General features: G+C 43.0%; 1 protein-coding gene across 1 annotated transcript in view; it reads left to right on the plus strand.

Annotated features, from left to right (window-relative positions):
* The first annotated feature begins 3,144 nt into the window (after nucleotides 1–3,144).
* The window catches only part of RSPH3 (radial spoke head 3), a 28,182-nt gene continuing 13,924 nt past the window's right edge, over nucleotides 3,145–17,402 (plus strand). Inside the window, exons 1-7 of the mRNA XM_074990296.1 lie at nucleotides 3,145–3,398; nucleotides 4,893–4,980; nucleotides 5,908–6,049; nucleotides 8,650–8,795; nucleotides 9,674–9,877; nucleotides 11,274–11,436; nucleotides 14,656–14,742. Coding sequence (XP_074846397.1) covers nucleotides 3,268–3,398; nucleotides 4,893–4,980; nucleotides 5,908–6,049; nucleotides 8,650–8,795; nucleotides 9,674–9,877; nucleotides 11,274–11,436; nucleotides 14,656–14,742 — 961 coding nt within the window. The 5' untranslated portion in view covers nucleotides 3,145–3,267. The remainder of the gene's footprint in view (nucleotides 3,399–4,892; nucleotides 4,981–5,907; nucleotides 6,050–8,649; nucleotides 8,796–9,673; nucleotides 9,878–11,273; nucleotides 11,437–14,655; nucleotides 14,743–17,402) is intronic.

Here is a 17,402-nt window from a genome sequence, read left to right on the forward strand (position 1 = left end):
GTGCTTCACCACCCTCCTGGTAAAGTAGTTTTTCCTAATATCCAACCTATTCCTCTCCTTGTGCAACAACTTCAGACCATTGCTCCTTTGAGAACAGCTTCTCTCCATCCTCTTTAGAGCTCCCCTTCAGGAAGTTGAAGGCTGCTATTAAATCACCCCTCAGTCTTCTCTTCTGTAAACTAAGTAGATCCAAATCCCTCAGCCTCCCCACACAGGTCATGTGCTCCAGTCCTTTAATCATTTTTGTTGCCCTCTGCTGAACCTGCTCCAGCACATCCACATTCTTTTTAAACTAGGGGGGCCAGGAGGAGAATTGGGATTCCCCGTTGGGATTCCCCTTTAATAGTCCTCCAAATGTATCCCCCCCCAACTGTACCCCCCTAACAGTCTTCTAAATGCACCCCCTCCAACGCCCCTCCAAATGTACCCCCTTCAACACCCCCAAGCATACCCCCTTAACACGCCTTCAAATGTACCCCCCACTGTACCGCTTAATACTAAACCAAATGTACCCCTTTAACCACCTGCCAAATGTACCACCTACACCACCACAACTGTACCCCTTTTGTCTCTTTAACAAACAAAAGTTGGTCCAATAAAAGATATTGCCACTCCCACTTTCTCTATATATCCTGGGGACAACTAGGCTATGACAGCAGCATAGACAAGTTTCAAACAAAAAAGCAGTCAAATAGCACTTTAAAGACTAACAGAATAATTTATTAGGTGATGAGCTTTCATGGGACAGACCCACTTCTTCAGATCCACGAAGTTTGTCCCATGAAAGCTCATCACAGAATACATTATTTTGTTAGTCTTTAAAGTGCTACATGACTGCTTTTTTGTTTTGATAAAATACAGAATAACATGGCTACCTCTCTGTCACTATTCAAGTTTAGTTAAGATTTTCCTGAAAGCCTGTAAAATAAGACAAAAGCGACACCTTGTGGTGAAGATATCCTTTAACATAGTTATGATATTCTTGACACTTCTCTGCAGCTGATACTGATGCTTTTAATACAGTATTTCTTCTGCTCCACAGAAGTTCTAAAAAAACAGAAAGGTTACAGTACTATGCAGTATGTCCACTAAAAAGATTATTTCTAAAAATATTCTAACTAGCCAACTGCCCCAAAAGTTTGAACCAAAAATACAACTAGAACTACAGCTTCTACTTAACAGTTTAGCTTGACTAGTAACAGAAATAGACACATCAAACATAAAAATTACCACTTACTCTCATTGAATGGAATCATGTTTCTTCATTCATCCATCATTTTGAGAGGTAGCTGGATCTAATGGATTGATTTCTAGAGTATGTGTTAATACAGTAAACTCTGGAGATACACACAATCAAGTTGCATGTGTCTTGGGTTAACGCAACTGCTGCCCCAAGGGGCAGCATACACAAGTCAGGCTGACATCCCTGACAGACAGCTGCTTGCAGTTCCGGTTCTCCCACCTGAGAGAACCGGTGCAGCAAGGACTCCCCAGCTGGTTTCTCAGAAACTGTGGTACAAACAGCTGTGTGTCCCGCCCCGCCCCCCCCCCATGGGAGAAGCCAGGGCTGCATGACTGACCCCCCACCAACTCTTCCCCCAGCTGCCCACTCCCCCAATTCTCCCCCAAATTAACATGAAATTCGATTTATACGGATGTTGCCCAGGACACAACCACCGCGTAAATGGAGGAATTAATGTATTTCTATGTGCAAGTGTCTGAATTTTCTCACAGATGAGATTAAATACCCATAAAAATGGACACTAGGTTTAAAAATCAATGTTTTAACATTAGCTTCCATATTATAGTACATTGTTAATCAATTTAATTTGGAAGCGGTTTCACAAATTTGGTAACAGAGCTACAGCAAAGCAATGAATTTGAATCTAGGCCTGAACTTCCCTAAAGTTCAACTTAGCTAATTCATTCTAGCAAGGAGAACCACCTATGAACAGATCCTGCTCCTCTGTTTTCCCATTGGAGTTTAATATCATAATTTTATTTCTATGCAGCCAATTGCTCAATATCTTTTGAATGGTTTACTTGTATGTATTTTTCATTCATTTTTGGATAACATGTTCCTTCTGTAACTGATATAAAAGAAAAAATAATGTATTGATTTCAAAGTATCTGTGCAATTGGAAAAGTATTTGACATACTCGCAGAAGAAAATAATATCAATATATTGTTCTTAAAATTGTAAAAAAAGTATAAGATTATATACACATATGAGACCTATGAATTTCTAACCTGCATATGCATACAGGAGTTGTGAAAATTGATCTACCAATGATACATAATACTGTAAACCCTCAAGTTATGTGGTGGTTGCTTTTCTGCAATCCCTGTGTAACTCAAATTTTTGTGCAAGTGGAGCGCTCGCCAAGGCTCGCAAGAGCTGGGAAACCCAGTCCACTAGGGCTGGTCAGTTTCCTGGCTCCCAGAGTGGTGCGGAGCTGGAAACCAGGTGGCAGCCTGGTTCCCATCTCTCCGCTGCTTGAAGGACGAGGAAATTGACCAGCACATGGCTGTTCAGTTTCCCGCCCGCAAGCCGCAAGTAGAGAGGAACCAGGCTGCCATGTGGTTTCCAGCTCCCAGCCACTCCGGGGACCGGGCAGCCGTTGCATTAGCCCAAGACATGCATGACTTGGCTGCAAGTATCTAGAGGCTTTACTGCGCAGTAAGTGCATGAAAATGTGTAACAGACACTTAAGCACTGGGCTTTTCCCTCTTAGCCTTGTGCAGGTGCTCGTGTCATAGGAGAAAAGTTATTTCGCAGACCTGCACCAGGGAACGAAAACTCATTCATCTTCTGTGGTGTCCGCCACAACCAGTTAATAAGGCAATGCTTTGTCAGAGCTCGTACTCGAGCCTTGCCTGCGGCGCGCGAAGGGCCTACGAGCTCTGTGCGGTGGGGACAGCCGGACTCCCCCTCACACACGCGGGGTGCTGCTGCCTCGGTTTGGTACCCACCGCCGCTAATGGAGCGCGAGCCGCTCGGGGGGGGGGGGGGGGGCAGGTGAAGGGTTAGGAGCTGCAAACGGTCTCCGTCGCGCCCCAGACAGTGGAGCTTGATGCGGCGCAGGGCGCATGCCCGCGGCGACCCCCCGACCGGAAGTGCTCTTCTGAGTTCCGGCTCGCAGTTTACCGTGGAGACGGTTGTCGCGGAGCGAGCGCGACGTTGCTGGGCAACGGTAGACCGGAGTGTGTTGCCGGGGCCCGGAAGCCTGGCTGAGCTTCCCGCCCCGGCAGCCCCACGGCACGGCCATGGCCACGGCTTCCATGCTCCCCGCGCGCAACCAGGAGGCGGCGGCCGGCGGCACCTACAGCTACTGCAGCCGCCCCCGGGCCCTGCCCGCCCGGCGCAGATACAGGGGCGCCCCGGAGCCCAGCGAGCAGTGAGTCCGCCCGCTCCGCAGCCGCGCTGCCCACCCTTGTCCCCCACTGCGCCCATCCCGGTATCCCATTCCATCACCTGCCTCCAGCATCCCCAGTCGGCCCCAGCCTGCCCCTCGCCCCTCCTCCCCTCTCCCATCGTCCCGAACCACCAGCACCGCCTGGCCTCAGTATCCCCGTCCCCCTCCTGTCTCCAGTCCCCTCCATCTCCCGTGCTTGTGCCGTGCTTCCTGCCCCCCCTAGTGCCCCGGCTTGCCTCAGCACCCCAGTCCCCTCAGCTTGTCCGCTAGTGTCCTTGTCCCATCTCTCAGCAACACATGGCCTGGTCCGTGCCCCCCCCAGTTTTTCCTGCCCCCCAGCCATGGGCAGTGGGTGAACATAGGCCTGGGGGAGGCAAACCCCAAGCCTCCTTCCACGTAGGGCCCCTGTGGGAGCCAAGACGCATCCCACCAGCTACAGGTGCCTAATCTCAGTCTCCCTGGCCACAGAAGGGCTGGCAGTATGGCCCCAGCCTCAACAGGGCTGAAGCCCAGGTAGTCCTAGGAGACTAAGGGGAGCAATGCCAAATGGGGGGAGGGAATGAAGGGGAATGGAGTGTGAGCAGGGCCAGTCAAGCAATTTATGAAGGCATTTCCTTCCCCTGCCTTTTATACCTGCTGCCCATGCCCCCCAGTGCTCTCTGCCATCACCGCCTCCTGTCCCTTACTGCCAAAAGCACATGTTTGCTGTCACTAAACCCTGGCCTGTGGTGGTGCCAGGAGTGTGGGATCAGAGGTGCATCAACTCTGCAGTGTGAGGGGTTGCCTGCCTAGTCAATAGTCAAAATGGATTGCACAAGGAGTGGGATGCAGGAGCTAATTTACTTAGGTAGAATCCATGTTGTTGCTGTGTTTTGTTCTTTAAGTCTTTATTGACACCTAGCTGAGTCTCAGTCATCAGAGATAAAAGATTTGTTAAAGCTAATATTAAAAGTTAGCATAACACACAGATTAAGAAAAGAGGATCTCTACGTCTGGGTATAGTGCTTAGATTATCCACAAGTACCTGTACATTTATTTTAAAAATCATAAGTTAATACTTAATCACCAATAGCCCAAATTTAGATGAATATATTTAACAATATAGTTTAGATATTAGAATTCAATTATTCATGTATATTACTCATAAAAAGTTATACAGAGAGTTCATTGCAGAAAGTGTGTGTGTGTGTGTGTGTGTGTATATATATATATATGTACACACTCTTAATGAGTGTTAAAAAATCCATTCCATTGGGAAAGTATTTGTGTTTCTTTCCCAACTGCACTTCTCGTTGGCCTTCCAGTTCATCCCTCCTAGTATGGCTGATTTCCGGTGATGTGTTCTATAATGTGTTCTAGGTAGATGTTCCTCAATCACCTGATGGTATCGGACACCATAAGTTGCTGCCTCAGCTATGTGACACTATCATAACCATCTCTGTTGATTTTGTTTCTTGATGATGTAATGTGTTACAGAGAGGAGGAACCTGTTCGCTATGCAAACCTCATGTACGATAGGAGAGTGGTGCGAGGCAACACATATGCCCTTCATGTATTACCTTGGGTAGGTTTTGTATACACAAATCTTACAGCGTTGTTAAAAACTAGGAGTCAGGAGAACTATTATAGAATAATATATTACCCATTTGTACTTTAATTTTACATAAAGCACAATCATGCGTTCTCCACTTGGATTAATGTGTGGATTTTTCAGTTTTAGTTTCTGGGAGTGTTGTCATATACTTTCGTGTGACCTTTCATGGTTCAGATATTTTTAGCAGTGTTGGAGAAACTTTAGACTGGGAAGCTGTCTCTTTTTATTTCCTTTTTGTGTATATGCTATGGAGTCTTTTTGTGTATATGCTATGGAGTATAAGCCAGCACAACTTTATTTTTACTTCCTGATTTGTTCATTAGTGCCTCAGTGATATTAGCACAAACCTGTGGATATTGTTTTTACGATAACTTGTGCTCACTTGTCCTGTAGATTCTGCCCCTTCTCTAGAGCAGCACACACAAAGAATAGATGAGCTAGAGCAAGGCAGCTCTTGCTCTTGCTGCTCTTAGTCCACGCTGCTGCAGGGAATGGGCTGAACTGTCCCCATACTGCGGAAGTAGCATTGCACTGAGAGTGAGTGTATGGGGGGTGCATGTGACCGCCACATGTATACCTCCCCATGCATCAACCCTGCCTCTGTTATGGTGTCTTTAAAAAGTTTCCATGCATCTTGTAGGACTTTCACTTTTGGCATGATAACTTTTAATTTCTTTTTTACTAACTTTCTCCTTTTTGTGTAGCCCCCTTTCTGAAATTAAATGCTACCGTGTTGGGCTGCTGTTTTGATTTCTATGCTACAGGGGATGTTAAAGTGAATTATGTTATGGTTATTATTACCAAGCAGTCCAGCTAAAGTCACATCTTAAACCAGATCCTACGCTCCATTTACGTTTTGTAATCTGGTATTATTGTGTCTCATGTATCAACCCCCAGACTGCTCAGCCTGACCCTCTTGAGATCCAAAGGCAACGAGAGGCTCACAGGAAAGCACTTGCCAGAAAGCGAGCAAAAGAGCAGCTTCAGCCAAGAACTCCAGAGCCTATAGAGGGCAGAAAGCATGTTGATGTGCAAACAGGTAGAATGTTGAAAAAAACCTTTATCTAATGTCAAAAACTAAAAGTTTTTCTTTGGTCCACTTTAACATACTTGGTTTAATTCACATTGTTAATAGTAATGTACGAAGAGCTGATAATAACGTGTAGGTTGTCTGTCCCTCCTTATTTTAACATCAGTTGTTTATATCTTTAACACATCTGTCTCTTCGGGCTCAATTTTTCAATGGTTGGTCTCTGGTTTAGGTAAAAAAATTTTTGAAAGTTTGGACAAAAATGGTGGAGCCAAGGCTACTGTTGGGAAAATAAATAAAGAAAAACTATATTTTTTTTCCTAGCCTTCAAGGGTTTGCAGCAGGAGTTTAAAATTTCGCGAGAGGATAGCTTTGTGGTCAGTGCACTGCCTTTCTCTGCCTCTGAAGATCTGTTCAGATTTGGCTGAGATGTACACTGTGGAGAAAAAGCCATTTGCACATGCTCACCGGATACTTGTTCTTAGTTTTCTGAATTTTCCAAAGGCAGTGAACGTGCTCCCAGACTCAAGTGGGCAGCCTGGCCTCGTTTCCAACATGCAGAAGCAATGGTTTCTTCCCAGGAAAGATGCCATTGCGCTATTAGTTCTAATCTCTCACCTTATCTACTAAATAATATTAAATGCTGTAAATCGCACAAAATTATTATTACTGAGCAAAGCCTGGAATCTCAGCCCTTTCCCTCCACACACACATTTTACAGATAAGAATCTGCTCAGACTCTCATTTATCTGAAGGTAATTTCTGAAAAGCTTCACAGAGAATTCAGGTCTCAGTTACAGCAGACCTAGTGTCATACAATTAGCCATACCATGGAGCAGTGGTTCTTAACCTTTACTGCAGCCTGCACATCTTTGGTTCTAAAAATATGTTCTTGCACCCCTTATCAAAAATCAGACATGTTCTCGCACCCCTTGTCGAAAATGGTGATGGGGGGCCTGTACACTTTCAAATGCATATTAAATATATGGAAAATAATTTTATTTATGACTCGCCACAAATAATAGTACAGTAGGCATACAAAAATACACAAGTATTACCCAGAGATGTTGCAGTGTTTTGCTGTGGAAGTAAACTGTAACTGACACACTAACAGAAGCTAACTGAATTCATACATAGGGTTGATGGAACAAAGCAGTTGTACTTACATGCCTGTGCTTAATTTGAGTTTTCCATGTTTTATCTTGTAAACAAATCTGGCATGTCTTGCACCTTCAGAAAGGGCATCATGCACCCCAGGGGATGTGTGCACCCCAGGTTAAGAACCACTGCCATAAAGAATTAAAGTACACAATCATTTTAAGCATAGCTGTTAGTAGGTGTGCTGTCTTTAGCCTTTCTTCTAACTTGCTTTATCAGAATTAACTCCACCTGGAACAGTTTAATCCACAAAGTGAACTAAAACCTGATCGTCTACACTTAATCAAAATTATTTCATCCACTTCTGAAATATGATAAATGAAATATCACAAATGAGTCATTGCCCATTAAATGTATCCAGCATTAGGGACAATATGACAATGGTAGCACCTTCACAAGGGGTGGGCAAGATAAGGCCCATAGGCCACATCCAACCCACCAAACCTTTTAATTTGGCCCACAGCTGGCTCCTGAGGTGGGAGAGAGCTTCTGGTGCTGTTCCCACTCCCAGCAAAATCTCTCAGCTCCTATTGGCTCGAAATCAGACAATAAAGAGCTGAGAGATTTTCTCTGGGCAGGGACAGTGCAACACAATTTCTCAGCTCCCATTGGGTGTTTTCTGGACAATAGGAGCTGAAAGGTTTTGCTGGGGGAGGGGACAGTGCATAACTGGCCAATGGAAGTGGAGATATTTTGCTGGAAGTGAGGACACTGCAACACAATTTTTCAGCTCTCATTGGCTGGTTTGTGGCTGCTGGAAGGCAGGGAAGCCTAGCTGAGAGTGTGTTGCTGGCCAGGAGATACTTAGGTAAATACTTTCCAGCCAGAGCCCGCTTCTGGCATCACAACCCATCTCCCTCCCAAGCCCTGCTCCCACTCCTACAGCTCTCCTCCAGGCTATGATCCTCTCCTGCCCTCATATCCCCTCCTAGACTCTATACCCAACCACCTGCCCCAAGTCAATATTCAAACCCTCTTCCCCAGGTCACGAATTCCTCTCAGACCCTGTATCTGCTGGTACAACCCTCCCCCAGTCCAGAACTCTCTCCTGTAGAAATAGCCCCTCCTGGACCCTAATGCTCTGTCTCAAGTCACAACCTCCTGTTTCACTCAAACTTCCTGTCAGACTCCACATCCTATCCAGCACCCCAGTCCCATGCCCTGAGCTTCCTTCTCCAGCCAGATCCCATACTCCCTCCATAGAAAATTGAGGCTCTTGATAACTTACCAAAATCTTGGAGTGGACACCTTATCAAAAATTATTGTCTAACCCGGCCTACACAGAAAAATGGGTTTAAATATTACTTTGAGTCTTTAACTTCATAGTAATCATTTTATTGTACATTAATTTGATATGAAAATTTACCTTGTTAACAATTAGTTTGCCACGTTGGCTTTTAGCACAAAACAAGAATTCTACATACAGTGTTCATCGTGTTATTGCTTCACAGAGTTGTATCTGGAAGAGCTTGGTGACCGCATAATAGAGGTTGATGTGGAGTGTCAAACAGATGCTTTTTTGGATAGACCACCTACTCCACTCTTCATCCCAGCCAAAACAGGGAGAGATGTGGCCACACAGGTAGAAGAAGGAGAGGTACAAATACAAATTTCTGTTTGCAACTATAGCAAGATTTCTTATTTAGAAAATAAATTTGTGATAAAAAATGAAGAGTTTAATTCTATGAAGAAACATTTCAGAAATGTGGTGGAACTACTCTTTTTTGAGAGATTAAAATATCAACATAATGTCTGGAGTAGTTTACTGTGAGGATAACGATAGTGTTAAGGAAAATGTCTCTCCCCAAATGCAGCTGTTTTGCTTCATTGCAGTAAAAATTAAAACATTCATAAAATTCAGCATGAGTGGACTAGGGATGTGCATGTGAGTATGGTTTGGGTGCAGTCCTCTATCTCTGACTGGAAACCCCCAAAGTGACTGTGTTTTGAACTGGTCTGTTGATTGGGCCCACCAGACAGACATAGGCCTCTTTCATGTTGCTATGGATGCTTCTTAAAGAGAGGGGAGTTTGAAAGGGTCTCAAACAAAGAGAGGGAGGCTGAACTGCTGAGGTGGCAGGAATTGCCGTTAGAGGAGAGGAGAGAATGACAGAACTATCAATAGTCATTTGTAGTGTTATTTAATCCTTATCATACTCATCTCTTAGGACTGGAGGAGTGCTTTTTAAAATATGTGACATAACCTAAATTCTCCATATGATCAGGTACTGCTCACCTCCCAGATGCTTTTCTTTCTCTGCTTACCCCATTCTGAGTTCAGAAATTCATACATTCCCTGTCACAGTTGGTAACATTGCAACTGCACAAAACTGTCTTCCCAGCCTGTGTTAGACACTAGTGATCTCACCAACTATTGTAGATGTAAGCATTTCTGTTCATCTTGGTAAGACTTTAAAGTGAATGAGACCTGAATACAGTCATGTCTGTTTAATTTGCTTTTAATTTCATTGTCAGCTATTTGACTTTGACATTGAAGTAAAACCAATGCTAGAAGTTTTGGTTGGAAAAACCATTGAACAAGCTTTGCTAGAAGTCATGGAAGAAGAGGAGCTGGCCAATCTGCGTGCACATCAGTATGCATATGAAGAACTACGCAATGCTGAGCTTGCTGAAGTACAACGCCTTGAGGAGGAAGAGAGGCGACGCAGAGAGGAAAAGGTATTGATGGGATAGAGCTGTCCAGGGTCGTGTAGATTGAATGTCCTGATCTTTGTCTTCCGCAAGATTGTAGTCATTTGGCTTTACACCCCTGGAAGACAAAGACAAAACCTAAAATAAGTTTAAATGATGCTCTTATTGTTGCATTTTTAGTAATTTCCATACATCCACAAAATGTTGTAGTTTCTGTAAAGTTCTGATATTCCAACTGGGATGTAACTACTTCACAGAAATGTACCTGGTATATATTACAGAACCTGACAACATTTTACCTTGTGTATCTGATAAAATAATTAGTCAAGCAGTTAACTTCAGATTTCCACAAAGATACCTCTTAAATGAATGCTTGCAATGCTCTAAAATAAGAAAGAAAACATCCAACATCATAATACACAAAAGCCTGAATGTGTATGATCTGTATGTTTCAAGTGAGGTATATTAAAGTGCCCAGCCACCGTAATAATTTTAATTTCTCAGCAATAAGCATTTTTTAAAAACAAAGGGCTTCCAGTTGGCCGTTCTGACAACAGAGCAGCCAGGCAGTCTGACCACTGTCTGTCAACAGAGCAGATTGACAGAGCAATCTGCTTTTGGGTGTGGATGTTTTCTGTCGACAGAAGTTTTGTTGGAAGATATCTTCTGGTGACAGATCACTCTAGTGTAGACATAGCCCCTGAGTGCGCCACCTGTGTCAAATCTTGTGTCCTTACTATCTCTTGGATGGAAATCCACAGTTCTCCCACTCTTAAACAAAGTCCTCAGCCACAGCAGCCTGTGGACTAACTGGGCTTACCCAGCACTTTCTTCTGGGCTTTCTGCCTGCAGTTCTTCCCTTCAGAAGCACTCACCAATAGTGAACACAGTGACTGTTTTTGTTTACAAATCAACAGTTTTATTTGTCTTTCAGTATTGTTATTTTATACTGAATAAAAGAGAAAATGAGAATGTTAAAAACTTTAGAAAATCCGTGTTCAGTAAAATCAAATTTACCTTTCCCCACGCGAAAGCTAATTCCCTGCTTTATCAGCAAGAGGGATTCTCACGTCATCAGCCAAGTGCTGCTGACATACTGCAGCAGAAAAGGGCATGAAGTAAATAAAATAAAATAAAGGAATCTGTTTTGCTGAAATGTCTGTCAGTAATGCAGTTTGGGGTCTTCCGCAATTCTGAATACAATCTCCTCAATTTTAAAAATATTTTTGTCCATCAGAAAGGCTTGTGCACACACAAGCAGACATCTGAGTTATGTGTATTTATCCAAGAAGCAATTGACCTCTCCCAGTTTCTATGCCTGTTGCACGTTTTAAAAGTTCATGCTTTATTATGCCATTTGTTTAAAAATTTTGGAAATAACAGCTAAAAGGCTGAAATTTTTATATATAACATTTTTTGACAGGAGCGTCGCAAAAATCAACAGGCAAAATTGCTTCAAAAGCAGAAGGAGACTTCAGAGAAAATTGCAGCAAGGGCATTTGCTCAGCATTACCTGGCTGATCTCATTCCTTCAGTCTTCAGTAATCTTCGTGAGAGTGGCTATTTCTATGATCCTGTAGAAAGAGGTTTGTACTATTTTTTTTCTTTACAGGAAGCAGGTAATCTAACACTTAAAACAATCATAAAATTCCCAATAACTAGAAGTTTATAATCTTCTATCATTTAGTTTTAGTTGTCCAAATGTAAACAAAATTAAATTTGATTCACTATTTACCTTTGTGATTACGCATATTGGTATTTTTTAAAGTCAGTTTTAAAACATTGCTAATCACTTATATGCCACTTAATCATATTTATGTCATCAGTAGCTAATAATTATGTTTTATTGGAAAGAGCTAAATTCGGTGCATTGAAAACTTACAACTTAATTTAAATGAAAAATGAAAGCTAATATGGCATAGACTAACATAGGTCTGAGCTGTAGGTGTGAAAGTGAGATACTCAGATTTTTTTTGAGAATCATTTAAAAACACTGTGAAAGATTATTTGCTGCATTGCTGTAGCTATGCTGGTCCCAGGATATGAGAGAGACAAAGTGAGCTAAAACTTATTATCAAACCAACTTCTGTTGGTGGAAGTTACAAGCTTTTAAGCTACACAGGTAGTTTCTTCAGGTCTGGGGGAGGAAATCAGAATTATGAGCAAAATACGAGTTGGGACAGACTGTTAAGCATAAGGGTAATTCATTGAAATTAAGTGGGCAATTAAGAGTTAGATTGTTGTGCATAAGAAAGGAGTTTGTAGCAGGCAATTAAGGGTAGCAGGCTGTGTGGTCTTGTAATGAGCCATAAAACCACTGTCCTTGTGGAGTCTATGGTTTTTGGTGTCTGCTTGAGTTATGAGTTTCAGTTCTCATATTTGTTTCTGAAGGTGATTATGCTACTTCCCCTTGAGGACGTGTATTAAAAGATCAAATATGGAGTGACTGCTTTTTGAAAAGCTTTCACCCACAGGTGATAAGGTGCTTTTGTCTTTTATCATTTTTCTGACTGAGTTCACTCCAGAGCATAGCGATTACCTGGTTTCACCCACATAGATGTTGTTGGATCACTTGATGCTGTTAAACATTATCAGAAGAAGGGAGGAATCATTCGGAACAAGGATTTTGCAGATCAAACGGGCAGAAGGCACAGAACGTCAGGGGCCAAGCAGAGAACAGCAAGCAGAATTGATAACCAGGAGTAAAGACTGAGAAAACAGTGTGGGGAAAGGAACTGCTAAATTTACCCCAGTAATCACCCTTTGCCATTAGTGTGCCCAACGCTATTTTAGCTCCTTGATTCCTCACTGTTGCATTGAACTTCCTCCTCAGTTCTCCTTCTAAAAGGATGCTCTGGATAGGCTCTTGCTTTTCCCAGCACCTACTCTTACATGTGTTTGGGGGTGGCACTAAACTTGGCTTCTGTGATATGTGGATATGGCACTGCTGGACCTTTGCTGTGCCCTTCAACCACATGGAAGACTCAGACTCAATGACTATCAGTCTGGCAACTTCCATGAGTACTAAAAACTCCACAAAAGAGAACATACTAACAATAGTCCCTTTCTGGCAGCGTGACTCACTCTAGAAGCTCAGTGATTATGACATTGAAAAGGTTAGCCAAGTAGCTACTAGTTTCAGCCAACTCCAGGTACATGACATTTTAAAAAATAACTAGTTTCCAGGGCACTGCAATCAGAACAAACCTTGTTGCCAGTCAAAGTAGACACTACACAAAGAGGTATGTTATTAGAAAAATAATCAAGTATGCATATTTTTTTAAAATCTAAAGTGACTTGTTTCTCTGGTATGGAAAGTTTGAGTTTGTTAGAAAGAAAATAGCATTTATGCAAATCAATGGCTTCAAAGTCTGATATTTTTAGATCCTTGAAAGAGTAACATTTAGTGCACTGAAATTATTGGCCTTGAGGAAGACAGGTGTTTTAAAAGTACACAGTTGTTTTTCCACCAATGTCAGCAGAGTCATTGTATGTTACAGATGTCACTCTCCTCAGTTCATGCTGTGTATCTTTCACACATTGCTGCCTAAGGTGCCATCTGCATTATTTACCATACCAGTAGGCAGGTATCTGACTCAGGGCCAACATCGTGTTATAACTTGGTTTGGTCTGTCTATGTGAGCACCACGTCTTGCTGTAGTTGTATCACAGGCCTGACAAGATCAGAGATGTAGTATGATTTTCTTAATATGGTCGTGACAGTTTGTTTCTGCCTATACTGGCAAAAGCAAAAGTATTAAAACAATGACGAGCCAGGGGGGTGGGCTTTCAATCATGTTATAAATGGCTGCCTCATGATTTTTACAACTATAATGTAGTAGAGGCATTATAATTCCATGCCATCTTGTTTAATTGAGTGCATGTGAAAGCCAGCTGTAAACAAAACTGCAGTCCCTTCTTCCTAAGTGAAAGCTGGTAGTACAATCACCCAAAAAGACAGACTGGACCATTTGAAGAGGGACTGCAGCAGATAGACCTGGAAGGCTCAAGTAATTTATAATAATTCATGAAACCCTTCATCTTTAGGTCACTGCAGTGAATCACAGTAGCTCACTTACAATGACTATTACATGCAAATATTATATTGCACTGAAACATCATGTGGAACATAGTGACATTGCATGATTCCAGAATGTACCTAAGTTTGAACACAGCATCAGTCATTGGCACAAGCAGAGCCTGTGTTCCTTTGTCCCTCTTATCTCCATCAGTCCCTCCACAAATGCAAGTCGATGCCACATCATTCCGTTTTGTCGCAAGCACATTCTTTACATTTCTGACCAAAAACTTCTGTCATGTCCTCTCAGTGTATTTTTAAGCTGCTTTGTGGTCATTTGTTTATATCCTGCAAATACAGCAGGAAGCAGTGTTGCCTTGTTAAAATAGGATAATGTTGGAATTACCAGGATAAGAGGCGAATATTGGACACAGAGAATCAAACGGACAGGACAGAGACCAGGAGATATTCAAATTAAAAGCAAAGCATTTACTATCTTAAAATGCTTAACCTTGTTTTCTCCTAATTAAATTCAATTTTTCAGTTCCAACTCGGGGTCTGATTAAACAAGGGGCTGAGCACTCTCAATAACCACTGAAGTCAGTGGCAACTGAGGAGACTCAATTTCTTATCAAACTAAATATTTACAGGACAAGTGTCTTTAATGCACAGTCTTCATTCAGCAATGTGGAACAACCATACATGAAGTCAGAAATAAACCCTAAGATCCTATAATACATCATTAATAAAAATACTTTATCTTGCTTTCTCTCTTTAAATCTTCCAGATGTGGAGAAAGAATTCCTTCCATGGGTGATAGAAAAAGTAGATAAGACGTTGGAGAAGAAGATTCTGGGAAGGGCAGTGCTTGACAGTAAGTTACATAGTCCTGGCATATAATGTATCTTGCTTAATTTTTTTTCACTCAACACTACAGGGTTATTGTGAAATAAAGAAGCAGATGGCATTTTAACAACAGTTACACTTTTCCAATTGGATGGTATTTTACTGGGGTTTTTTTTTTCTTTAGCCTTCTTATTGTTGGATAATTCCCAGATCCACTTTTTGCTGCTGTTTCCTAATTATTATTCCAGGGCAAAGAATAGAAATATCAAGTGACAGATGTTCCTGTTACGTTAAGCAGAAGTGATGTAGTTAATGAATATGAATTGTTTTTTTCTTTTTATTTACATAATTTATAGTCCTCAATTATTTCACAGACCGCAAACTATGATTGTAGTTCATCTTCTGTTGAACAAACAGAAGTTTATTTTGTTCCTCAAATTGAAAAGCATATATATTGTTTAAGGTCACTTGTATATTACAAAAGGCCAACGGTCTTACATATATAATTTATCCCAGCCACGTAGCAACACTATCATGATTGGCTAAAATGTCATGTGGCTAGTAACCTTCCACTGTTAATTTTAGATGAAAACAATATGGTGGTCTGGAACAGGCTTAATCAGATTTTTCAGAGAGACATCTGCTTGACTCCTTATCACTCGATGTTACTGTACTTTCCTCTGAACTAAAACAGTAGTTAATCAGGTAAATGAACCAGTCTGTAATTCTTAACTGGCTCATCAGTGCTAAACAGTATTTTTAAAAATGTCTACCTTTTTCAGGCGGGAGTTAAACCACCAATGTTAAACCATGCTATAGTCATACAGTTATAATTAATGCATATCAGTGTGTGTGTCCCAGATTAGATTAAAATTATTTTAAATACACATTCAGCCTTTTTGGCATGTATCTCTTCCTTATGGTGTCATTGCAGGTCAAACTTCAGAAGGTTGCCTGAGTGCCCAAACTGCATTTCTGTACCTTAACTTTGGATTCTTAAAATATTGTCTGAACTCTGAATTTTCTGACTGTATAATATAGACCAGGCACACATGCCACTCTTGACACACAAGCCAATTTAGAGTGGCATGTGGCTGGAACTCAGCCTCACCTCTCCTTCCCCCATGCAGCATGTTAACTTCTGCCACAGAGCCCAAACCACAGCACAGGGCAGGAGCCAGAGCCTCCGCCACAGAGCCCCTGCTGCAGTGCAGGGCTGGGACCCCTGCAAGAGCACAGGGCTTGGCTGGGGTCCATGCTGGAGTGCCATGCCAGAGCTGGGCCCCTGCCAGTGCTGCAGCCAGGCCGCAGGTGGACCCCCTCTATGGGGCTGGAACTGGGTCTCTTGCTGGAGCTGCAGCCAACTTTCCACTGGGTCTGCAGCCAGGCCTTGGGGCCAGAGCTGCAGCCGGGCCCCCACTGGAGCACGGGACCAGAGCCAGGACCCCCCCCACCAGAGCTGCAGCCAGCCACCACCAGAGTGCAGGGTCAGGGCTCAGAAGCCCTGATTCTGCATTTCACTGCTGTGGGGAAAGTATGCCCCAGGCAGAGCAACTGCACGGCCAGTCACCTCCTAACAGGGGCCAAGAGCTCAAAGCCCCCAGTTCTGCCTTGTGTCCAGGCCAGGGGTGAGTCAGCAGGCATTACATAGGGCTGTGCACAGACCCAGTCAAGCACTCATCAGACTGCAAAGTGGGGTCCCACGCTCCTGCGTTTTAATCCTTGTAACGGAAAGGAGTCCAGGCACTGCTACTGTTTCAGGGCACCCTGGACACAGATCTGCCTGGCACCATCTCCAGCCCAGCCCCTAGGAACAGTGCTGACTCCTTTGGTCCCCCATAGCTAAAGCAAACCCTCTCCAGAACTCCAGCCAAAGGGTGAAGCTCCTGGGTTGCCTCTAGAAGGGCACATGTGGGGGGGTAGGTTCATGGAATGCACAGGCACTTCGCCCAGGGATCTAACACATGATTGCACCTTGCTTTTTCCCATGGGAAATAAACAGAGCTGCACAAAAAACCTAAACCCTGCATGTTTCCCTGTCTGTGCCTCCTTATCACTTATGAGCTGTCTTTGGGCTGGGCCAGGATCACCTGGGGCCATCCAGGGCCTTCTGTTGCTGTTCAGGGCTTTGGTTTGCAAACAGAGGACCTTCTCCTGCATGTGTCCTTCACCAGCCTCTCTGGGTCTGTTACCTGCACAGCATTCTCTATTACTCACACACACACAAGGGCAACCATCCTTACCCCATTCCTGGAGTAACCTTACCTTATGCAGGTTTATAGGGTCAGTAAGGTAGGGTGTTGAGAGCTGGCAGCTCTGATCTTGGGGCTGTGTCCTGGAGCTGGATCTAAAGAACTTCCTTTGGGACCCCAGTTTATACAGGGACACTTGAGTCCTGCTTAGCTTTACCTTAACCAATTTTTGTACTAAACAATATTCTAATAAGTCCTAGTATATTATAAAATAGCCCATGGTATGGGGCCAGAGTCAGCATTTTTGTGTAATTGTGGGGCGGAAAAAACATTTTGGATCCCTGCAAGAAACAGTCCTTTATTCTTTTAAACTAATCCTTGATAAAACAATGCTGGGGTCACAAGAAGGTGAGTCTGCCAATTGTAAGTAGGACTATTAGTGACTTTAAAAAGTACCATCAGCGCTTGGGCCATAAATAGAGGTCAAAAGGTCAAA

The sequence above is a fragment of the Carettochelys insculpta genome, chromosome 3 (assembly GCF_033958435.1).
Source record: "Carettochelys insculpta isolate YL-2023 chromosome 3, ASM3395843v1, whole genome shotgun sequence".
Lineage (NCBI taxonomy): Eukaryota > Metazoa > Chordata > Testudines > Carettochelyidae > Carettochelys > Carettochelys insculpta.